The following is a 26,674-nucleotide window of genomic DNA, read 5'->3' as shown; positions in this document are numbered from 1 at the left end:
ATGGTCCAAGAAAAGACTGAGCCACTGGTGAGGGAAGAGAAAAACAGAGTGAAGTTTCCTATACTGCAAGTGAAAAATAAAGGAGAATCTAATAATAAAAAAAAAGAAGGTGAACAACTATGACATCAACTCAAGAAGGGCTGAAAATTGGCCACTGTATTTAGCAATATAAAATTAGTGATGATGGTAACAGGAGAGGTTTCTGTGTAGTGGTGGAGCAAAGACCTTCCTGGAATAGGTTTACAAAGAAAGCACAAAAAGCAACTGGGGACAGTGAGTAGATGACCCTTTCGAAGAGCTTTGCTGCACAGGGGAGTAGAAAATAGAGCAATAGCTGATGGTATAAGTAGGACCAAAAGAGAATTTCTTTTAAGTTGGAAGAACTTTGTATGTTATAGGAATGGGATGGATAAAGAAAAAAACTGATGGCAAAGGAGAGCACAGTAAGAATTGCTGGAGCAGTACACTTGACTACATGATTGTGGAGACATCACATGGTGTAACTCACAGGTGTCACAAAGTTTTCTTTGTCTAAGGTGTTTTTTTTTTTTTTAATTTTTTTTATTTTTTGAAGACTCATGCTCAGCCTAATAAGCTCTTTCATGCTTTTAGACATCTGGACAGATTTAAGACTTTGCTTAAAGTAAATATTCTTATATTTTGAAATCCATGAAACCAGGTAGTTTATATGCCACCTTTTTCACCCATGTTCACTTTTAATATTTGTATACTTGTTACACTATTTATCTCGGCTCATCCTGCTCACAAGCTGTGTGACTTTGAGCCAGTAATCTTTGCTCTACAAACATCACAGGGTTATTACAGGAATCCAATGAAACAACTATGTAAAAGTACTTTTGGCAAATGTAAAGGGCTTTGTACAAGTTATTTATCTTGTTCTCATTGGCATGTAGCCCTTTTGTTAATGAGGTTTACAGACAGCTTTGAAGAACAGTCTGCCTGTCTTTGAAAGGCCAGAGCCAGCATTAAGGAATATTTTTCAGAGTACTCATTTTGGCATGTGCAATTCTCCTGCAAATAAAGGGAATTTCTGGTCATACAAGTTTAGGAAACACCGTGTACTATGTTTCCTCTTGGGCAATTTTAATAAATACTACAGTAAAGATAACAGTTCAAAATTGTATAGCATTATATATATTAATATTCTTGTCCTGAGAAATCTCTTTTTTTGTGGGAGTGGGTTCTGTAAAACATCCATTAAATTTCTGGGGAACTCGTGCTTCATGAGAAATGTTAAGATGGATAAACTCTACCAAAGTGAAAAATAAAATTAGGCCAATTGCAGAACATCTGAATGATAGACTTAAAAATTCTCCTGGATTGGCTTAAAGACCAGACAAAGCAATGAAGAGGGAAGGAAAGTATTTGTTCTTCTCTATATCCATATAAGAAAGCAGAGTCCCTGTCACAGACTAGACACTCAAATTATGCCAATAGGACAGAGATAAATGAACAAACTTTCTGTCAAACTCTTGTGAATCACTCAGCCTTTTAAAGTCTGAAACTAACCTACTTCAGCAAAAAAATTGTTTTTTCTGCTTCTCTCGAATCTGGGCTAATAATGTAAATGATACTAAATTTGTTACTAAAGATAGAGGAGTCAGGGCTTCCCTGGAGGTGCAGTGTTAAGAATCTGCCTGTCAATGCAGGGGACACAGGTTTGAGCCCTGGTTCGGGAAGATCCCACATGCCACGGAGCAACTAAGTCCGTGCGCTACAACTACTGAGCCTGCACTCTAGAGCCCGCGAGCCACAACTACTGAGCCCATGTGCCACAACCACTGAAGCCCGGGTAGCTAGAGTCCATGCTCCACAACAAGAGAAGCCACCACGATGAGAAGCCCGTGTGCCCCCGCTTGCTGAAACTAGAGAAAGCCCGCGCGCAGCAACAAAACACCCAACACAGCCAAAAATAAATTAAAAAAAAAAAAAGATAGAGGAGTCAATTCCACTTTCACTTCCCATCTATTAAAAGAATAGTGAAAGCATAAAAATCCAGTCACTGTATTCAGAGAGAGATTTGTTTTGAACTTAGTAAATTCCCACACAACATTAGATTTTTACTTCTTATTTTTGCCATTGTATATAAAAGATGACTTTTGGTCATAATCTTCCTATCCTATAAAATTGATACTCAACTCCTATAAAATTGATACAGTCTAACTTCCTGTGCATATGGATGAACCATGAAACAGCCTAACCTTGCCTCTTCTGGGCCCTTTTCTAGCCAATCGTAGTCCTCTAGGCCACTCCTGCCTCGTATATCGAGGGCTATACTTGGACCTTCTTTTTGCTAGGAGGTGTGCCAATCCCAAAATGGCAAATTCATAAACCCCATAGTTCTGTTTGGTTTCATTGCTTGAAAATTCAATTGATGAATTAAAAGAGAAGTATACACTTTATTATCATGTCATTATGAGAAATTAGATCACTGTATAGGAGATCAACACACAGAAGAAAATATTCTGTTAGGGTTATTCAGATGTAAAAAAATTCAAATGATAATTATCTTTGATACAGAGAAGAAATTGGGGCTTAATCAATAATGCATAAAATAAGCCACAATTAACAAAGAACTGAGTTTTTGGATGAACAGTTACTGGCAGTAGTTGACATGGAGTGAAGAAGGCATATAAAAATGGGTAAAATACAGTTAATAACTGGACACATCCCTATGGATGAGGGCTTTCAGCCGGAACATAGCAGAGATCTTTGAAAGAATAGCATTTGTGATAAATGGTATCTTACAGTATTTTTAAATAGATATGTGGTATGTTCATAAGCCAAACATTTAAATATACAGCTAACAGGTCTGTCTGAGGCTGTGTAGAATCTGTATATTATGGTATTTCATAATATGGCACAAGAGCATGAGGACATAAAGGTCTTTTGTCACCACTGAGGTGCATATTGCTCACATAGTTACATTAACTTTCTCTAAGTGCCCATTTTTGTCCTTGGTGGTTCAGTCTAAAATAGCCTTGTATCACTAAAAATCCACAAAACCCTTAATTTTGGTAAAGGCACATCCCATGTTTCATCTTTTATAAAACTTCAGCTCAGTGTCCTTCATGCACAGAATGCAACCATTACACAATTACTAGATTTTCTGATCTCAGAATTATTCTTGCTACCGATTCTTCATTTTGTTTTACATGTTTTTGGCCAAGTTCTTCTGCCTATCTGGCATGAATTAAAGAACTGAAAAAATGCAAACAAAAATATATTTCTGATTTTATATTTATTCAGCCTGCACATTTACATATTACCCAATTATTATGTTGCATTTTATTAATTTAAAGAACAGTCACAAATTAACGTCAAATTCTAAGAGGAGAGAATAACGAGAGCAACACTTTTGAAAAGGGAAGCATCAGCTCGGTTCATTCAGAGTAGCTAAGTTCAAAGTGGAGTGACAAGCAGAGAAGCTTGAGAGGTGAGAAGAGGCCAGCCAGTTTGGAAAGGACGTCCCATGACGTGCCAAGGATGTGCTGTTGTGTGATCACTGGAAAGATCAGCCACCCTTAGCTCTGGGAAGAACTATGGTAATTCCTCAGTCACCAATGAACAAAAAATATCAAAATGTATTGCATATAGTAAAGTGTAACTATTCTTTTGTGAAACTTCAGCTTCAGTTTTACACCCTCATGCACACAGAGGTATACATACACGTGCACACATATGTGCGTGTGTGCGTGCGTAGTAAAATGTTGCAACTAAATCATATTTCTTACAGTGGGTAGCAGACAGGTGGGTCCTTAGTGTTTGTGGAGCCCAAGGCAAACGAGCAAAGAGAGGCATACAAGCCATAACTCCAAATATGTAACAATTATAAATCAAGCTAACAAACTGTCAAATAAAAATATGTCCTACTATCTTCCTTGAAATAATACCTTCACACTGGCTTTTAGGCCAGAATGAGTAATTCTCAGACTCCTTGAAGTTCCACACCAGAACTTAGTTACCCAGATATGGCCCTGGACTGTAGCCTGCTCTCCTTCTCTTCTCAGCCTCAGCTCCTTCCAGAATACCGGTCTATTTTACCTGTATGTATGTGGATACCTCAGTCAGCACTTTCAAACTCCGTGGGACCCAAGAAACAGGCATCCCTTGGTCTCTTCTTAGGTCCAGGGATGGGTGCACTGGAGGGCGGGCAGGGACAGATGTTGCTCCTAGGAACAAGCTCATAAAGGCCCTGAAGGCTAAGGTCTGTTTGGTCAGAAAGTCTGGGCTGCCAGGAGCTTGGCATGTGGTCGCAAAGGGGTGCTGGTGTGGCTCACACCTGTGCAGTTTCCCCTGGTCCCATGGACTCAACATCCTTAGGGAGAGGCACAGAGGGCCAGAGATAGACCTGCTAAATTGTGGACCCCTCTTGCCCAGGTTTAAAAGCCATACTCATACTAGTTAAAATTTTTAAATGCTACTGCCTTGGAGCATCCGTTCAGAGTAAAAAAATATAATAGAGATTTTTGGGAAAAAAAAGTAAGGAATTAAAAAAAATCATACTCAAGTAGAATAAAATAATCAACTCTAGACAAATAAATATGTGTAATTATGAAAGACTAAAAGATCAGAAAAAAATAAGGTTGAATTAGAATGAATTTTCAAAAATCAATAATAACACCTAGAGAAAGCATCCTGGCATGAAGGAACATGACAGTACAAAGGAGGTGAGAACACCGGGGTTCTCGTCCTGCTCTGGACAAATAAGTCATTTAGTTTTTCTAAGTAGGCATCAATTTCATTGTCTGTAAAATTAAGAAAAGGAAAAAAAGTCTCTAACTGCTTCAGAAGTATTATATGTGAAAAAATGATAAATGGACATAAAGTTGTAGTGCAAGTGATTTTTTTTAAAGTATCTAATCAAGATGCTTCCATGTTTAAAACACTTCTATGTTTTCCCATTGCTCTGAAGATAAAATTGGACTCCTTAATACAGCCGACAAGAACTTAAATGATTTGGTCCCTGCTCAGTGCCCCTGTGTGGCCTGTCTCCTGCTTCTCCCTCTCCTGACAGCTAGACTACATTACCCTGCCATCCTTTCTTCCCAAGAATGTACCAAGAAGCTCTTTCCCACTGTCGGTGCATTTGCACTTAGTGTTTCCTTTGTTTCAAAAACTCTAAGCTTTTCCATTAACTCTCTGTATTCTTTTGGGTTCCGGTTCAAACTCCACCTCCTGAAAAGCTCTTCAGTGCCATGTCTACCTATCCTCCCCACCCACCTCACACCTGCCCCTTGATCACACTCACTCCCTTTTACATGTATGTGCTTATTGTCTGTGCCCTCATCTGCCCTATTCATTAGCGTCCCAACCACCCAGAACAGGACAAATTTCCCAGCACTTCAGTAAGGTCACCGCTAAATATTTATTGAAAAATGAATGACCATGAGAACACAGTATTAATAAATATTATAACCATACTGTTTATTGCTTGTAATCAATGTGTCAAGAATTTTGTCATTCATAGTCAGTGTTTCTATTCTTTACAACGAAGCTACCAGTTAGGCATGACTATTAACCTGTAACTGATACTCAGGGAGGTTACAGAGTAAGGACACCCAGGTAGTTATTGGCAGAGATGGGATTTGAATCCAGGTCTACTGACTTCAAACAAGTCACTGTTCCACACTGTCTCTCTGACACTTCCTGTCACAATTAATGTATCTCTCCTTTAAACTCTAGTATCATTTTTGACACCACTTTATTCATCATGTTTTGCAATATTAATTTGGGCAGATTATTTTCACTGCATATTATTTTCACTCCTGCAAATTTTACAGGGAATGTCTTCTGAATCTCAACCACTGTCTAACATACTACTTACCCACATTACTTAGCAAACATTTGCAGCTGGAAAAAATAACTGGAAGTACAGAATATATGAGCCAGGAGCATTACTATCTCTTTGACAAGAGAAGCATGCTTATTAAAATTTATTTTTCACAAGTTAGCTCCTCTCTGGAAAGCAGCAGGAAGAAAGTTATGGATCCTAGCCCTGAACTTTTAATGAGGTAAAATTTAGTATTCTGAAAATTTTTTTATTATCCCGTGGATAATTACATTCTTCTAGAACACCTGATTAAATCCATGGCACACAGAAACAAAATTGTTTCAGTTAAGCTTATTTTTTTCTTTTCATTTTTGTTTTCAAAATGTTCGTAGTAATTACACAACTTTTCTCTGAGTAGTAGGCCTGTTTCAGAGTGTGCTTTTATGAGACTATTTTTATCAACTATTTTGTCAACAGAGTTTTCAAGCCACTGCCGTAAAACCTCTCCTGTTGGCTAATAACCCACCCTGACTATGTAATTTAAGTAACTTTACTGCCCTAAACAAAGGGCGATCCTTGTGACTAGGATTTGCAAGTCACTTTCTGACAGCTCCACAGCACCTGACAATAGTTTCATGTTTCCTCCCCAACAACCCCTTTGCAGTTTATACACTAATACTACAGTCATCCTACGCTGATAACCTTCGCTACATAGACACTCCAAAATAATATTCTCTTTTCCTTTGTTTTAATATACCTTTTAAACACTTGTTACTGAAAAATTAAGTGTTAGGATTTAAATTACAATCCTATAACACTTGTTATTCAATGGTATTAACATACCTTAAAGAATCCTGTTAAAGGGGATAATTTCAAAAAGATGATTTATAATGTTCAGGTGCATAATTTAGCAGTATTTATAAAGGGATGATAAAAATAATAATTAGGATATTATTTCAGCTTTTATCAAAAAATGTCAGCAGTTAGAAGATGAATAAATTCTGGGGATCTAATGTACAGCATGGTGACCATAGTTAATATTGTATACTTGAAAGTTGGTAAGAAAGTAAATCTTAAATGTTCTCACCACACACACACACACACACACACACACACACACGGTGATGAACTAATCTTATCATCATCATTTTACAATATATACTTATACAAAATCATCACACTGTATACCTTAACTTTACACAATTTGTAGAGCAAACCATCACATTGCACACCTGAAACTTATATAATCTTATATGTCAGTTATATCTCAATAAAGTTGAAAACAAAGGAAATATCAGGCAAAGAAATATGATATAAATAAAACTTTTAAAGTGCTTTCTTGAATCATCTAAGGAGTAATATGAATTAAAGCACAGTTTATTTATTTTTAAAATTAAAAAAATATATGACATATACTTTAGGATTACATTGCAGGATAGGGGCATGATATTTTAAAAAATACTAGTATATCATTATTTCAAAGCATTTGGAAATCACTCTTCCTACAATCCTGGGAAATTAAAAAAAAGTATGCCGATAATTACAATGTTTAAAAATCTTTAGTTACATGTATAAAAAAGTGTGAGTGAGTTAGCAATGGCACAGAATTTCTCTTCTACACTGGCTGAAATGCCTTCACCGAGAACCGGAAGGCAAAAAAAGTTAAAGACAAGTACTTTAAGTCTTCAAATACTCAGAAACCTCCATGTATATACCACTATCTGCTGAGTCCAATAGAGACAAACATCATTTATTCACAGGTCCTCATCCTAATACTGTAATCAGTTTCTGAAAATTAATCTGACATGAATTGTCTTATATTCTATAATGCCTAAATATTTAGGGGTTATATCTTAAAAAAAATAATATTTGAACAAAACTACATGTATGAGTACACCACTCCCCAGAAGTACTAGAGGAATGCTTTAAGCACCAAATGGTTTGTTATCGAATAGACAAGATCTTAAGTTCTTTATGCCTTTGAAAGCATATTTCTTTAATTTTCGTCCAGATAAGCATAATATGGCATCACTATATTTTGAAGACTTCTAAGAAAAAGACTAGATGACCATAAAGTCCATTTTCGTACTCAAATCAATGTCATTCTGTAATTCTCTGAGGAAAGGTATAGCACTGTATTACTGATGACATAATTAAAATGAAACAGTAATAGTAAAATGACATGTTAGTTTCCTAAACTGAGGATTGTGTGCAAATGCCCTAAAGAGCTTGCTGGTTTATTTACTGAATTAATGCCAGTTTACTTATCTGAAGAAAAGAGAAATAAGTTTTATTCAAATTTGAAATATAGCTCATGAAATCTAGCTGTCAGATTGTAGCTTATTGTTAATACCTACCTTAAGATTTCTATAAAATACATTGATAAAAGCTAAAATAGTAAAGCCTTTAATGAAGAGTTGTTTGCTTCTCAGCCACCAGAATTGATGGCGGTCTCAGGAAATGTCTGGTTTACTTGGCTTCTTTTGCTTTTACAGTTGAAGGAGGAAACATACGAAGCCCCTCCATTTGTTTCAACTGGATGAATGAGGAAGGGCTCAATTTATTATGATAAGAAGTCTAGTGCTATTTGTTTTGTGGTACAGTCACTTGCTTCTTAGTCGCTATGTTTTAAAACCTCCTGATATTCACAATGACACCAATTTAGCTACCTGATTTATGAGATCTTATGATTGAGGAGCTCAAGCATCCAGGGCTATAACTTGCAAATATCCAGGAGATGGTCTAAGTCTCATGCACAGGATGTGCAAATGCTTATGTAATCTTAATCTGATTCCAGACCTACCAGCAACTGCCCTTCTTTCTCTTGTGCTGGGAACAAGTGGTTCAGCACAGAAAAGCACCAAACAGACTGTTGGTTTCCTTGGCCTGGGTCTATGCCCCACCCGAAAGGAAAATCAATTTCTTCTAAAAAACAGTAAAAGTCTAATGACTTCAGATATCTTTTAATGTAAATTTTCATCAACTGGAGTACTGCTGTAGTCTTATCAAACACATGGAAAAGAAGTCAAATAAGATATTATAAAGAAGTTTTTGCAGTGATAAGCCACAGATTAGTCACGAATTGTACATAATATCACTTATAAATCAAAATTATTGTTACTGTATTTTAAACAGTCCTGGATATAGATTATTAATATATCTATAGAGATATATAGATATATTTAGATATTTATTCAATTTATAATTTATTCAATTATAGATATGTTCAAACAGATATGTAATTAAATTCTTTTTAAGAGAATCAAGTTAATAGCAAGTAATGAGAAATTCAAATATATATATGTGCATAAATCCACACATATATTATTTTTGAGAGAATCAAATTAGGAGCAATTAATGATAAAGGAAATAATAATGCACTTTTGATCAACAAGTCAAAACACAGTAATGTTTATTACATGAATTACACAAATACTTCATACTCCTGTCAAACGATATAGCAAGTAAACACTTCCACGTAAGAGCATGTCATATGTGTCATACCTTTTCATGGACTTTCTGGCCAGGTTCCATCCCTTCAAGATGTTCTGACTCTGTGGATCCCTCACTTGATGCCATTTTTCTTTGTATATGAACATTTTGTTCACGCAAGGCAACAATCTGCAAAATAAAAGCACTATGCCTTTAAAATCTAAAATAGAGCATGAAGTATAAGAAAACTGAGTTTACTTGAATGTGGCTAAGAACTAATGAATACAAATAGTCAGAAAATAAACATTAAATTTTACTCATATTATTAGTTCAACAATATTTCTAAAATTTAAGCTAGCATTTCGAATAATATTTATAATATTTATAGGAACGTGAAATTAAGAAAATATTTTCTAGTTGGAAAATGTATCTATCTAGCTTGAGATGTTTTTAAATCAGTGGCATGATCCATGTGTTATTAATTCAGAAATTACTTTTTAATTTAACTTATGAAATGTAGTAAAATTTGTATTAGTCTGAATTTTTAAAGTATGAAAGAAAGATAAATCAGAAAATTGACGACTAAAAACTAATTATGAGCACATTCATCTTCCCTAAGAGACAGCACATCTGCAATTTTAAAACAAGCAAATAAAGAAGCTAGACTTAAACAATTTGTGCTACTATCATGAGCATTTAAAATTAAATTGGTCTCATTGTCATTATTTTAACGGCCATTATTTTAGTACTTCTAGTCCAAATATAGTTAATTTACAGAAAAAAAATTCTCAGAAGGCAATTAATTCTTGCAAAATTTTAGCTCAGATTTATACACATGATACTTTGAACTAAGAAACAGATTCTCAGATAGTTGTAGTTTAAGTGATCTTAATAATATACAGAGTGGAAAATCACATTCTAGCATTTAAAAAATATATTTGCTATTTATACATATTATTTTGAAAATATTTTACATTATATTAATACCATAAATTATTTGTTTCTTGGCAAGTTTTATTATAGTATCAACTCAGATATTGAGTCAGTATTGGTTCTAGGGGAAATCAATGTCCATAGTATTTAGCACATATTAAGCATATCAGTTTAATATGATTCAATATTTATTGAATTTTATATTTATATTGAATATTTATATTAAATAAATATTGAATCATTAAAATTATATGTTGAAATTATGAGACCAACATGTCACACAGACAAAGAATTATCAAGTAAACAAAAGACATCGAGAGATTGGGTATGTGTCCTGCTGCCTGCCATTGCTGCCCACATGTCAATGATATATTCATGAGAAAAAGTGATTTTGCATATGACCTCCAGCAATTCAACACATAACTTATCATTTCTTAAGGGCATATCACCACATAATGAAGAACAACTCTGTAAAAGCCCTTCTCTCCTGTAGTACTGCAATCACCAAATAATTGGTTCCCTTACTCCCATCCTTGCCCATCTACAATTTATCATCCACAAAGCAGCTAGATTCATCTTTTAAACTTAAGTTATATTGTGTCACTCTTCAGCTTTCCAAAGAACCTCTCTGTTTTCCCAACTTGTTTAGCATAATTTTAAACTTCTTAACAAGGTCTGTAACACCCTACATGATCCCTTCTGCCACAATGGCCTCCTTTCTGTCCCTCAAACAGACCTGGCACTTTCTCACCCAGAACTGAGGAACTTGCTGATCCTCTTGCCTGAAGGATTTTTCCCCAGCTCAGACTACAGCTGACACAATCTCAGCTTTCAAAAGGCAGCTGAAAAACCTACTTCTCAGAGAAAGTGTACCTAGCCATTATACTTTTTACAATATATCTGTTTATTTTGGTGTGTATCTTACTCATTAAAAACTAATATTTTACTCCTTTATTTATTTACTCACTTTGCTTGTTTATTTAGCTAGCAGAAGTCCTAATGATATCTCATGGGAAAATAATTTTCAAAGGAATACATTATTGAAAACAACATTTTCATATGAAGCAGCACATCACATTAGTATGTGCAGGGATTTAAAATAAATGTTAAATTAAATAATAAATGGATATAGAAAAACAAAGAATGTAAACCTAATTCATTCAGAAAAAACAAAAGATAAAGATTTACTGTGCTTGAGAATCATCAGACATTCCTCTCATGTTAGTTAGTGTAGAAATGAATTACATCAAAGGAAAAACAAGAATGAAACAGTCCCTGGATATATCATTTTCATATTACATTCTTAACATCTTTCTCTTGCATAAAGCAATAATATTATAATCAATACATAATAAAACTTTATTATGAATTTTTAAATTAAAGTATTGTATGCTGACATTTCACTAAGATAACATCCATGACTTAAATATGTTAAGACAACAGTAACAATAAATTTTAAAATTCGATGCTTTTTCTTTCATTATTGAATTAGAAGTGAAGAGAGACCTTTTTAAAAAATATTTAAACATCAAACTTAACTCTCAGTTTACAGAATAACTTCAATTTGTTTAGTAGTTCAGACAAATATCAAATACACCATGGTGCCTAAAATAAAGCAGGCCATCTATAAAGATTTACTGAATGACTCAGTGAAATGATAAATTAATGACCTTAACTAGAAAAGTCAAAACACCAAATTCACATGGAAAACCTTATGCAAATATGGTTGTGCCACCATATTAAAAAATTACAAACTTCCAGTTTTTCATAAAATATATACATGACAATTAATTCCAAGACAAACTTTTCAACCACTAACATGCAAACTCTACTTTTTCTAAAAAATCAATCCTGCACATTAGATTTTTGAAACTGGAGAATTGATGCAGGATCCTCTACATTCTCTATCATTCTAATATGATTATATTCTGTTCTATTTTTGCTCACTAACAAATTATCCTGGGTAGTTATGAAAGCAAAGCTTCAGCATCTGATTTTATTGTAGGTGTTAATAAGCTTGATTCTTCTTCCTTTCACACTGGGGAAAGTGAGAGGTTCTCTCCTGCGAATACAACTTTGGGGGTTGGGTCTGCTCTTCTGTGTGTTCAAAAGCACAGTGAAGGTCACCTAGAAATCTGTAGCTGAAGGTAGCACAGGCCTCTTTAGGAAATTCTCCCAGCTGGCTTGACAAAGGAATGCAGTAGGTGGCTTCAGAAGTGGTTTACAAATATAGCAAGCAGAATGAAAGTGGCTGATAGCCTTAAAACATTCTCTGGGCTCTACTGACAGAAAATGCTGTTAAAGGGAGGGCTCAAGTGACTTGTCTAGAATAGTTAAGTAGGACTGGATCCCTCACTGTTAAACAGCATGACCTATTACAAATAGGATGGCGTGGTGGTTAGGACAAATCACTTCTGGGGAGTCTCTGTTGCTTACTCAGTTGTGACATAAATGCAACAATGCACTGGAAACCCACTATGTGCCAAGAACTGTGTTGAACTATTTTAACCTGCAAATTAGGTCTTATGATCCACATTTAACAAGTGATTAAACTGAGATAAAGAGAATTTAATGAGAACTAAGGAATCAAACAAAAGTCCTTATCTTTATACCTTGTACTATGTCACATTGTCTCACATGGCTTTGCATTTGGGCTCTATTAAGTCAGGGGAAGTTAATGGTGGGTGAGGATGGGAAGGAAGCATTTCCTTTCCAAGCACTGCTACCCTCCCACCTTGGAATCCTTTGTACTTCATTGAAGTATGGACCCCTCCCTGGACAGATTCACATATAGGCAGAATTTTGCATGCATTTCCACACATACCAATCCACTGAGGCCCATGGAACACTGGTCAAGAGAAACTTTCTACAGTCATTTTAACTGATCAACCATGATTTGTCAAGTGTTTGTCGACATTTGTTTTAAAATGTCCAGAATTCATTCATATTCCTTTTGGTGACAACATCTTACATTTTCACTGGGGAATTTTCCTTCCCCACTCTAATCTTAGAGAGACTGTCAATCAGGGGGCCAGACTCATGGCCAATGGGTGGGCACATGATCTAAGCCAGGGCAGTTAGAACATTCCTTGAGAGAAATTTCTGGCAGAGATATGGGGGAAGAGTCTCCTTTCTACTATGGAACGTAAGCTGGTGGGATATGATCAGAGTTCTGTTTGCCATCAGTTCCTCCTCATAGAGAAGCAGGTAGAAAAGCTGGAGCCCTGACGAATTACTTCTGCTGCTGATTTTAGCCATAAATCAACTCTATCCCTGGCATTTCAGTAAAATAAGCCCAAAATTTCCCCTCTGTGCTCAAACTTGTTTGGATTCGTTTTCTGTCATTTGCAACTAAAAGTGTCTTTGCACTTATTTGGGAGGTGGAAATGTGCCCTTCTGGCCAACCCGAGCCAGGTACTTCCCAGACACCTCTCCTGATCCTGGAGGTCCATATGTTACAGAGATTTGGGGTGTGTTTATTTAAAAAAAGACACATACAACCCATGGAGGTGGGGTGGAATTTGGGGATCAACCGTTAACAAGTTCACATCTGATATTACTCAGCCATAAAAGAAGAATGAAATAATGCCATTTGCAGCAACATGGATGGACCTAGAGATTGTCATACTGAGTGAAGTTAGTCAGACAGAGAAAGAGAAATATCGTATGATATCGCTTATATGAGGACTCTAAAAAGAAACGATGCAAATGAATGTATTTACAAAACAGAAACAGACTCACAGATTTAGAGACCGAACTTATGGTTGCCGGGGGTGGGGGGGTGAAGGGTGGAAGGGATAGTTAGGGAGTCTGGGATGGATATGTACACACTACTATATTTAAAAAGGATAACCAAAAGAACCTACTGTATAGCACAGGGACCTCTGCTGAATGTTATGTGGCAGTCTGGATGGGAGGGGAGTCTGGGGGAGAATGGATACATGTATATATATGGCTGAGTAGCTTGGCTGTGCGCCTGAAACTATCAGAACATTGCTTATCGGCTACACTCCAATACAAAGTAAAAAGTTAATTTTTTTTTTTAAATCTGGGGCAAAAAAAAAAAAAAGAGTTCTTTAGAAAAAAAGAATACATGAGGGTGTACCAGTACTCATTCAGGCTAGTCAAGGTGACAAGGAGGAGGAAAAAAAAAAGGAAGAAGATAAAATAATGACAGGTGACTCAAAAAGCTAACGTACTTCAGCTAAAACTCTGGCATCTGTGTGATTCTTGCTCTCTGGCTTATTGCTTTGCCTGGACCCTTCTTCGTGTTTCCTGATAGCTCATTAAGCTTCTGACAGCCTGACTCACTGCTTCTAGGCACTCCCAAACCCATTATATTCCCAAGGCAGCCTTCCAAGTTTTTTTCTTTAAACCTTTGCCTCTGTCAGGTTGTTTTTGGCTCTTATCAATCTCTGACAAGCTCTGAGCTCACACAGTGGACTACTGGTGGTCTTGGTGGCCAGTCTTCTAGTCAGGAAAATTCCCCAGCCGCCATCCCTTTTTCTACCAGACTATTTCAGGGTTCCTAGTATGTCTTGCAACAGACTCTCTTCTATCCTCTTTCTTTGAAAAACAGTTTTCCTTGATGACCTGGAGAGATTCATTCATTTCACATACATTCATTGATATTTCACTGATGATATATCAGGTATTAGGAAAATTAATAGGGGGAAAAGGCAAAGTTCTTTAATTCATTCTTGTTGGGTGAGACAAACTACAAACAAAAATAAGTGGAATACATTTTTAAATGGCGATAATTGCAAAGGGAAAATTAAAGCAAGGGAGGGATGCTATGAGGTGCAGTTTAATTAGGAATTAGGTGATTTCTGAGTATAGACCTGAAGATGAGAGGCAGGAAGCAATGTGGCTATCTGGGAGAAAAACTTTCCAGGCAGAGAGTTCAGAAAATGAAATTCATTATTGAAAACAAAAGTTTGAGATTCATAAAAATGTTTTAGTGAGTTCTTCATATGCTGTAAGATGTCCTCTTCAAAAGACAGCTAAAACATCACTGAAAGTTGACATCTTGGAAACTTCAGGTGTCAGGAAATGCACAGAAACATGTGATTCTTAAGAGAAATGTGATTTGGGAGAAAATAATAAAGTCTATTTCATATCTCTATATTCTCACATTTATCAAGTGTTTAAAATGTATTTTTTTTCATATTTTGTTGCTCCTTGTTTATTCCTAAACTTCCAAGTTTATCTGTGGGGTCATATCCCTTCAGCCTGAAGAACTTCCTTTGACTTTCTTTTACAGCAGGCCCACAGATGATAAATTCTCTTAGCCTTCATTGAGAATGTCTTTATTTTACTTTCATTCCTGAAGGATATTTTTTGCCAGATGTAGAGTTGTTGACAGTTCTTTTCTTGAAGCACTTTATTTTTTTATTATTATTGTTATTTATTTATTTATTTTGGCTGTGTCACGTGGCATGCGGGATCTTAGCTCCCTGACCAGGGATCGAACCCATGCCCTCTGCTGTGGAAGCACAGAGTCCTAACCGCTGGACTGCCAGGGAAGTCCTTTGCAGCACTTTATTTTTTTAAATTAATTAATTAATTAATTTTATTTTTGGCTGCATTGGGTCTTTGTTGCTGAGCGCAGGCTTTCTCTAGTTGTGGCGAGTGCGGGCTACTCTTCATTGTGGTGTGCGGGCTTCTCATTTGGGTGGCTTCTCTTGTCGTGGAGCACGGGCTCTAGGCACGTGGACTCAGTAGTTGTGGCTTGCAGGCTCTAGAGCACAGGTTCAGTAGTTGTGGTGCACGGGCTTAGTTGCTCCACGGCATGTGGGATCTTCCCGGACCAGGGCTCGAACCCGTGTCCCCTGCGTTGGCAGGCGGATTCTTAACTACTGTGCCACCAGAGAAGTCCCTAAAATGTATTAATCTATTTATTCAACAAATATTCATTGATCATTGTTCTAAATATGAGACACCACTGGGGAAAAAAGCCCTTCTCTCAAAAAGCTTACATTCTAGTAAATGAAGGAAACAAAGAAAGAAGCAGTAAGGCAACAACAACAAAATAACAATCATTTAATGAGCTCTTACAATGTGCCAAAAACTGTGCTCAGCACATTATATAAATTTTTCTTCTTTACATCATTTCATCTATACTATCTTTTCTTCCAAGTTTAAGATTTCTTGAGAGCGGACCCTAAGACAAATAATTTCACACAGTAGTTTATTTGGAAGGTGATTCCGAGAAGCATAGCATTCTTAAATATTCTTAAAAGGCCTAGGATGAGTCCTGGCCCTTCTAGGTGTTACTGGTTGTATGATTTTATACAAGTTTCTTAACCTCAAGTTCATGTTCCTCTGCTATAAAATGAGGGATAATAATACCTATGTTTTAGTGTGTTTGGACTGTAAAATACTTAATTGTATATGATGTACTGTAAGCATTTATAATGTAACAATGATCACCTTTATCTTCTTATTCATACTTCATGTTCTAGCTTATTGAAGGACTTGCAGTTACACACACCCAAAATGCCATCTTGGCTGTGAGTGTTTATATTCATTTGGAATGCTCACGCACAGAGCTCCTAAAACCCTTGTAAATTCCTGACAACAGCACTCAGGTCATCTTTTTTTCTAATGGGGGATTCTGGGTGGGCTCCTGGATGGGGGCTCATCGCCAGAAGGACCAAGCTGTGATTTCAAGCTTGGAATTTTTAGCTCCATCCACCATTCTCCAGAGAGCAAACAGGGGCTGGAAATGAACTTAATGACTGATATGCCTATGTAATGAAGCCTTCATAAAACTCCCAAAAGTACAGGGGTTGGGGAGCTTCCAGGTTGGTGAACATATCCACATACTGGGAGAGTGATGTATCCCAACTCCACAGGGACAGAAGGTCCTGAACTCGAGACACTCCTAGACCTCACTCTATGTATCTTTTCATCTGGTTGTTCATCTGTATCCTTTATCATACCCTTTAATAAACTGGTAAACGTAGGTTAGGTAAATGTTTTCCTGAGTTCTATGAGCTGCTCTAGCAAATTAATCAAACCCAAGGAGGGGTTAATGGGAGTCTCTGATTTATACCCATTCAGTCAGAAGCACAGATGACAAATTGGACTTGCAATTGGCATCTGAAGTAGGGTGGGAGTGGGACTGAGCCCTTAACCTGTAGGATCTGGTGCTACCTCCAGGTAGATAGTGTCAGAATTGACAGAACAGGACACTCTGTTGGTGTTGCAGTGAATTGTTTGGTAGGGGAAAAACTCCCGTACAACTGGTGTTGGAAGTGCTGCGAGTGTAGCAGCAGTGTGAGCGGAAAGGAGAATCACAGAAGGTAGGACAGAGTTTTTCCTTACACACCCTTCCTCCTCCTAAACTCTTCTCAGTTATCTTTCAGGTCTTAGCTTATATGTCATGCACTGTGGGATGGGTGGCATCCCAGCGATTTAAGTTACATACTTCCTTAGCATTCTCCAATAACTCATATCATACAAATTATCACTCGTTAGCACAATTGGCTGTTAGTTTTCTGACTGCCCATTTTGACGCTGAGTGCCTTGAGACCAGAAACTATATCTGATTGATTATTTATTCCCAGTTCTTAGTAAACTCTCTGACAAGTAGAAAGCACTCTAGAAATATTTATGGAGTATTGAATGACAGCAGACGGTATGAATGGAAAAGTCCTATAGGGAGCTGGAAAAATTGGATGGAAAAATACTTGAGAATGTATACATGGAGAAGCAAATTAGTTATCCACATAAAAGACCATATGAACTTGAAGTCTTTCCTAAAGTTCATATTACATGATTCAAGGTTAAAAAGGAGCCCTGGGCATGGAAGAGCTCACTGGGGAAATACAGAAAGAAAAGAACAAGAAATATTGACATAGCCTTGTAGGATATTCACAACTCTCAGTGTGAGGAGGTGATGTAGAAGGCACAGACAACTGTAAAGGAGGATAGGGATAGGACCACGGAAGGGCAGCTTAAAGAAAGTCTACAAGAGATACTCTATAAATATAAAGTAATAGGCAATTTCATTGTGTCTTAAAATATTAAAAAAAAATTTTACAAGTGTATTGTAGCCTAGATAATATGATTGAGGTGCACTGAAGTACACACTGTGTTTATATGCTTTAGACTTAGGACAGATTGACATTAGATGGAAAGTGGAATTCCAAGGGTATCCAGAAACTTGTTTCTGCCAACAAAATTCTTAAAGTGGAAACAGAAAAGCAATGTAAATTAATTTAATTTTCACTTTTTTTCCTCTTCCTCATCTTTTTGAAAATGTCAATGTACGAGATATTTCCCTGAAGTTGGATAAGGAAGGAAGACAAATAAGGAATAGGAGTTTAGAAATTAAATGTATAATTAAGAACTGCTAGCAATAATAATAGTTGCTCTATGTTGAACATCAATTATATGCCACATACACGCAAAGCAATTTACATACATTATTTCATTTAATCTTCCCAGTAACCTTATAAACTGGGTATTATTATTTTTATTTTATAAGTAAGGGAACTAACATAAAGGGCATAAATAATATACTTGAGGTCATACAGAAAAAGATACGACAAAGGTTTCCAACCCAGGTATGATACCTTCAAAATGGATGGTTTTTAAGCATTATGCTATAATGCCTTTTGAAAATTAATGAAATGATTCACTGCATACACAATCCAAATATTTATCAGGACTACAGTTCTGTGGTCTGATAGCAGAAGAATTTATCTGCCCTGATTTGGCAAAACAATTTAGACACATAAGATGTCTTCAATTATTTTTAGGAATAGAAATCATGCTGTTTACATTATTTATCATTTTTATTTATAATTCTTTTGTGGCACAGCCATTCCAGTTTACCTTGAAAATTTCCCAGCTACTTTTTAAAATAAATCATGTCTACCATACTCATGCCAATTCTCAGATCTTCATTCTGATGTTTTTAAATTCATAGTTGCCTTTACGTATTTAACAACAACTTCCAGACAGTGCCCACATCTAATTAACAAAGATTCTTTTCATCTATTTTTACCCCAAACTCAATTAACAATTCCAAGAGTGAGACTTACAGAATTCTCACTACACCAACACATAGTTTGCTTCTACACAGATAACTTATTCTAATTTAGCTGAATTCCAGGCTTAGATTACACTGAGGTTGCAACATGATAAAAACAAAGACAAAGCAACTAGTAGAACAGAAAGGATTTACAATTTACACTTAAGCAACTCAACTCTCCAGACACAATAGTTTGGATTTGTGTTGTTATATATTAATTGGGAAACCAAAAAGATTGAGACACTTATTCAAACAGAACTAAGGATACTAAGACAATAGCAATTTCACTTTCCAGCTCTGGCTTTTGGACGTAAGATTTATGAGCATCACTGAAGCATATTAAAGCCAGTGAAAAGCAACTTCATGTATTCCAATGCAGTTTGATCAGCTCATGTGTAACATTAACTTTCATTGTTTTTCAGTGAGAATGGATAGACTGAAAATTTGTGAAACGTAACTGATCCAATGAACAATCAAATTGTCTTGACATGGGAATCAGAGGTTTGTATTGTGAGGATTAACCTCTTGTCAAGTTTAAAAAATAGTTATTTAATTAATGATTTAAAGAATGAATCCATTTATCCAAATGAATGACCAGGTAGCTTGGAGGTGGGAAGTATAGTTTAATTTGGTGGTTGCTTAGAATTTTTACCACTATACTATTCAGTCAATAAATAATTACTGAATTAATTAGAACATACTGCATACTTTTATTTTTAACCTACTCCACTCTGGCTGACCAGCCTTTCCAATTCCCATTAGATGAACTGACTGGATATTAAAATTTAAAAGCACATCACCAGTAAGTTTCTGGTGACGCTTTGATGAAAAAGATAGTACACAAACAGTACATGCAATTTGGCTATTTCCAAATTTTATATCTGCTTATATCTAAAAACATAAAGATACCTTGTATGACTACGGAATCTAAGCTTATTTAGTTTTTAATGATGAAAAAATTCTTTTAAGATAATATTAAAGATTTTTAAGACCATTCTTAAAACAGTAACTGTCATGCAAAACTGTTATTTTTAGTTTTAAGTTTAAGACAATGGTTGAAAGAACAATAACATTTCAAATGTTTCCTTAGATTTGTTTTTACAGTGAATGATTAAGATTTCTATTTCCAACGTTAACTATAACATTCAACAATAGCTGTATTTTAGTATAGTTATTGATATGTAATTCTGATCTAAATTACAACTCTCTATCAAACTATCTCTATCCTTTTCATCTAATTGGTATTTCAGTCATTACATTTTTCTGATACTTGGTTACTCTTTATTTTTATTTATTTCCACTATTCAAATAATTCTTTAATATTTAAAACGATAATAAAATCAAATGCCGGCATCATTAGGAGCATATAAATGCATTAGAAGCATATAAACAAAACAACTTAAATTGGACAGTATTAGTGGACTTTGTTAAGGCACAGTACTGCTATTGTAGTAGAGTAGCAGCTAAGAATGACATTAGATGAAAGAATAGTAATAAAAATGGCCAAGGAGGCTGTTAGTGTGGTAAAGTACAGGAATTAATCCAGAGAACAAAAGCAAAAGAGAAGTCTTAAAGAGTTTTCCCAAAGTGTCAATAATAGAAAAACACATACTGAACAAATTTTATTTTTCACTGCAAGAAAGCAAGCCTCAGTTGAAAATATAAATAAGCAAATAAATAAATGAGGAGGGGTGGAAAATATTCATTGATGTAAACAAATGACACTGAGAAGTGCAACACCACATGTAAACAACTGCAATAATTCAGTGTTGAGTGCTGAGAATGGTGGCAGCAATTTAGTTGAAAGTTTTGAATGTCATGGAAAAAGTATATTGCAATCTCCATCACCCTGGAAGATGCCATTGCTAATAACTTCCCTCCCTAAAGAAGACAGCAGAATCCTACTTAAAAAATAGTTTAATTAAAAAAGGAGGCCATTAGATTGCGGTGGCTCTAATGCCAAAGCGACCTACAGAAGCAAACCAAAATCTAAGCCTGTGACGCCTCAAGATTACACAACCAAACACTTAGGATAACCGATCACAAACAGCCAGTTAGGATTTAAGCTACAGCCAATCAAATAATTTCTCTTCTTTGCTCCCGCACTATTTCTGAGGGTTTCCCCATGCTCCTATGGTGGAGCACTCCTGACCACTTCTGGTTTGGCATTGCTCGATTTGATTTTTTTTCCAATAAACTCTTACAAATTTTTAATATGCCTCAGTTTATCTTTTAACACTTGTCTCAGAATGAGAAAAGCAAATAGAACTTACTATAGGTATTGATTATGATAAAGTACTTCTTGACATGGAACAAAGGCTTACTTCTTCGTTTTCCCCATAGTCACTACCACTAGGTCCCTTACTCTCTAAAGTCAGAAGTATCAAAATATGCTAATTTGGTTTGGGCTTCAGCTAAAGGCAGAGGGACAACTGACTACATATATCCCTTCTCCTCCAAATAAACAAAAAAGAAAAGCAAAATGAGGAGACCGAGTTATGCTGAGAAGAGGGTCACAGCAAACTAAATAGTCCATTGAGAACTTACGTTTATAGAGTAGCAGGTACGCTCTGTGACTAAGAGTCTGTCTTCAAAAGTCTCAATATTTACTCTTTTATGAATTATGCTGACATGAATAAAAGTTTCTTCTTTAGTTATTTCATGTATACAAGGTAGTATTAAATTCATCAAGCAAATACTGATTATTAAATTAATAAAGGTAGGTCTAGATAATATTAATCACATCTCTGTCATCTGTTTATTCAACTGCAGTCCATCTGCTGTCAGGAAATTTGGGATGTTTTAGAATGAACCTTCCGTTTTAGTAATCCAAAGGTGCTATATTTCCATCAACATATATTTGAATCCTTTAAAACATCACATTAAAATTCATCTCTGTGATCTGAGTACTAACCAGGCTTGGACCCTGCTTAGCTGCAGAGATCAGAAAAGATATCTGGTGCATTCTGGGGGTTGGGGGCAGGGGAGAATGGGGAGTTGTTGCTCAATGGATATAAAGTTTCAGTTACGCAAGATGAATCAGTTCTAGAGATCTGCTGTACAACATAGTGCCTATAGTTAACAATATGGTATTGTGCACTTTAACATATGTTAGGAGGTGTTGAAATAACTTTCTAGGTCCGAGATGGACCCACATCAGCAAACCAGACCTTAGGTAACTTAGGTAACTCTGTCCTTGTAAATGCTCTTCATGACCAGAAAAGCAGCATATCCAGTCAGTCAACTCCAAACACCAAGCCAACTCTGGGTCTTCCCACCCGTAACAAGGTGAACAGTGTGGGCCCAGACAATCAGATATTTTCTATTTTTCTCTTCCTTGTTCTTTATTCTCTATCTTATAAAAGCTTCTTGCCTTCCATCCCATTTTGTAGTTTTCTGAAAAGAGACTGTCCACTTCACAACGTGTTAAATAAAGCTGGTTTGTATCACCTAAATTGTTTTCTTTCAATATATATATATATCTTTTTTTTGCGGTACGCGGGCCTCTCACTGTTGTGGCCTCTCCCGTTGTGGAGCACAGGCTCCGGACGCGCAGGCTCAGCGGCCATGGCTCACGGGCCCAGCCACTCCGCAGCATGTGGGATCTTCCCGGACCGGGGCACGAACCCGTGTCCCCTGCATCGGCAGGCGGACTCTCAACCACTGCGCCACCAGGGAAGCCCCCTCAATAATTTTTTAATGGAGGATAGATCTAATCTAAGTGTTCTTATGACAAAAACAAAAACAAAAGCAAAACAAAACCAACAAAAGAACACAAGGACCTTTTTTGGAGGTGATATATGTGTTTATTACTTTGACTGTGGTGATGGCATCATGAATGTATGCATATGTCCAAACTCATCAAAATGTATACTTGTACAAAATGTACATTTTTTGTATATTAATTATACCTCAATAATGCTTAAAAAATCAAAATGGCCAACAAGCCTATGAAAAAAATAAAATAAATCTCTTTGGAGATGGACTATACTATTCTTTCAGCACCATGAAATTTGACCTCCTCAGCCAGGCAGGGCTAATACTGTAAGTACATAGTTGAGGTTTGTTGTTGTTGTTTTCCTCCAATCAGGGCAGAAGTGACAAAATTATAGGCTGTGTCCTGAAACAATTCCTTTTATCTCTGTTATGCTAAGGAAAAGAGTCTTAAGGGAAAGAAAAGCATTTCAAAGTGCTTGAAAGTACTTGAGAAATTGTAGAAGGCAGAAACAATATCCATTAGTCATCCTTGCTTATAAAAAAGCAAGCCAGGGCAATAAAAAGGCTTTATCCATTTAGTTCCTTCCTTAGAAATCACAAAAGCAGCATACTAAACCCATTATTCTGAACAATTCTTTTTAAAGTAATCCATTTGCTTGGGTTCTAAAGGTAGTAATCTTGCGTTATATTCGTTTGCACGCATTTCAATTTTATTTTTATGTGATTTTTAAATGTGTACATATTATAAAATGCCAGAATGGGAAGGGTCCACAGCTTATGTGGTCTTTATACCTTATTTTTATGGGTGAAGAAAATGAAGTTTACAGAGAATGAATGGTAAGCCTCTTCCCATCCCCAGCAAATTGTCACCTGGTCAGTCCCACGGTGGACACACACTCCACCTCTCCAGATCTCAGTTCAATCATCTTATTAAAAAGGAGTCGAACAGTATCATGGCTAAAAAGATCAACGTCAACATCAATAACAATAATATTTACTGAAAGATACTTCGTGCCAAGCACTTTTAAGCACTCTACATGTGTCACCGACAAATTGACACTTGCCATTGACACTTGCCATCTACCTCTACGAAGATTAAATTATGAACCACTGCAGCTGCTGACCTTCAATACCCTGTGAAAGGAGTTCAGGGTGGAGATCAAGAATGAGGCACTCTGTGCTCTGGGAAAAACTGGCAGAACAGGTCTTCAGATCGTTAGATATTTTCAGGAGAAGATTTTATGAGCCCAATTCTTGTACCTCCTCATATTTAGAAAAGCACTAAAATCCTTCATGGTGATATCTACTCCTCGTGACTAGCAGTAACCTTCATGAAACTAGCAGAAAACTTCTGTAAAAAATATGTACTTGATTGCAGGTACTCCCCCTTCACCAAAATCACATATATATTGACCTTCCCGCCTACCTCTTCGGAGCAGTTTCTTAGAGCTATCGAAATGCCATCTCCTGGGCTATAGTCCTCATTTTGCCTCAACTAAAACCTAACTCACAATTCTCACATTGTGCATTTTTTTCAGTCGACAGTGTATTAACTCATTTAACCCTTACAACAACCTGATGAGGTAAATTCTATTAGAGTTGAGGTAATTGACGTAAAGAGGTTATAAGGAAATTGCCTGTAGTCACAGAGCTAGCGAAGAGCAGAACCATTTAGGGGGAAAGTAAATACCCAGGTGCGGTGGTTACAGCTCCTGTTTGGAGTATGCTTACTCCTTTCCTTTCTTGTCATCAGCCAGGGCAGAATATATTCACAGCACCCAATTGAATAGTCTAGATAGAATGATGGTTTTGTACTTGCCACTTTCTCTCCACTTGCCCACACTAACTTCTAACTGCTTCTTACTATCCACTTCTCATAGAACATTTCATATTTTTGTCTCTTTCTTTCTATTGTGATACATATCTCACTGTGTTGTAATCTGCAGTTTACGGATTCTATGTCCTATATTTATGTTATATTTAGATCAAGATACTTATTAGCAGTTCAACATCATCGTGATGCTTCCTTAAAATGCAGATTTCATTAAAATGGAATCTGCATTTTAATATTCTTCCAGGTGACCATTATACACCCTTCAGTTTGAGGACCAACGCATGTGAAGTCTTCAAGTACAGAGAAGTTTTTCTTGCTATTGCTGTATCGCAGGTAGAGGCAGCAGCCCCGTGAAAGGCTGCTGAACGCTGTGACAGAGTAAGCCTCTAGGACATGACCTAAATGATCATGTAGTGCAGGGGTGGCCAACTACATCCTCCAGGCTGCCTATTTTTGTCAGGCCCACAAGATAAAAAAGGTTTTCACATTTTGAATGGTTGAAAAAAATCAAAAGAGGATAATACTTTGTGATACATAAAAGTTAAAAGAAATTCAATTTCCATTGCTCATAAATAGGTTTTTACTGGAACAGGGCCAAGCTCGTTTATTTACATAATTGTCTGATTGCTTTTGCTCTATAATGGTAGAGTAGTTGTGGTAAAGAGCTTCTAGCCCACAGAGCCTAAAGTATTTACTAGCTGGCCCTTTAAAGAAGTCTGCTGATCCCTGGTATAGTGGCCGACGTCCATTTTTCTTTATAAACTGTCCAAATGGACTCAGTGAAAGTCAGAATTATAACTCTACTTCCTGATTTTTAGACTTATTCTCTATATTCACTTTCATACATTATTTCCAATTTCACTTAAATAAGTAGAAACATAGAATAAATTATCCCTGAAATGCAATTACCTGATGAAGTGGATATGTTTTTTTCACATGCTCTTTGCTAAACTCATGTCTAAATAAGAATGTTTTAGATGGCATTGGTAAATATTACAAAAGTAAGAACTGAGAGAACACAGAAAAAACCTAAAAATAAGTGTGGATTATATTTGCAGTGCTTTCTATCCATAGCTCTGTGTAATTTGTTTTATAGAATTTTTCTCTACCTAAAATTAATTTTAAATCAAAAATTTCTAACATAAGCTCTTTGAGGGCAGGGAGTTACTTCTTACTTGGTTACTGGTATATCCTCAAGACCCAAAAAAAAAGTAGATTTTACAGAGTACTGATTAAGATCATGAACTACGACGTAGAATTCTGGTTCTACCACTTTCTGACAGTACGAACTTAAGTTATTTACCTTCTCTGTGCCTTTTTCCTTTTCCATAAAATGATACTATTTGTAAAAGTCACATAGCTTGTAAATGGCAGACTGAGTCGAACCTATGTTTGTCTGCTTCAAAGCCCACGATTTTTCTCTACTATAGTTCTCAACTATAGGCTCAAATCAGAATCATACTATGTAATTTTTTTAAGTGCAGATGGCCAGGACTCATGCTAACAATGGATCAGAATTTCTGGATACATTTGTATTTTTCAGATGCTCTACAGGTGAGGCAGGTGTACAGCCAGGATGGAGAACTAGTACACTAGGGTGGACAACCTTTCTATTTCTCCTCTTTACGAGAGGCTTCTGTGTATCGGAAAGAATAATTTTTTTAAAAGGATATCAGTAGATTTCTCTTTTTCTAATATTGAAATATTAACTTATTTTCCTTCCCTGTCCTTTTGTTCTTGATACAACAGAAACATCAGTGAGAGTGTAAATCCATCCAATTCCTTGGGTAGAAAATAGCTATACGTCTGCGAATCAGTGGGAAATAATCAATACCTTGTGAAGAGTTTTTAAAAGTAGGGATCTGAAGAAATGGATAGACTCAACAAAAGAGCAGTTGCTCAATTATTTACTAGCTGTGTA

General features: G+C 36.1%; 1 protein-coding gene across 2 annotated transcripts in view; it reads right to left on the bottom strand.

The window, feature by feature from the left end:
- PPFIA2 (PTPRF interacting protein alpha 2) overlaps nt 1–26,674 on the bottom strand; it is a 474,519-nt gene that overhangs the window by 138,327 nt on the left and 309,518 nt on the right. For both annotated transcript variants that reach the window (XM_033866289.2, XM_033866290.2), the window contains exon 7: nt 9,299–9,415. In XM_033866289.2, the coding sequence (XP_033722180.1) occupies nt 9,299–9,415 (117 nt within the window). The remainder of the gene's footprint in view (nt 1–9,298; nt 9,416–26,674) is intronic.

Source organism: Tursiops truncatus, chromosome 11 (assembly GCF_011762595.2).
Source record: "Tursiops truncatus isolate mTurTru1 chromosome 11, mTurTru1.mat.Y, whole genome shotgun sequence".
NCBI classification, from domain to species: Eukaryota; Metazoa; Chordata; class Mammalia; order Artiodactyla; family Delphinidae; genus Tursiops; species Tursiops truncatus.
This window is presented reverse-complemented; position numbering and strand designations above follow the sequence as displayed.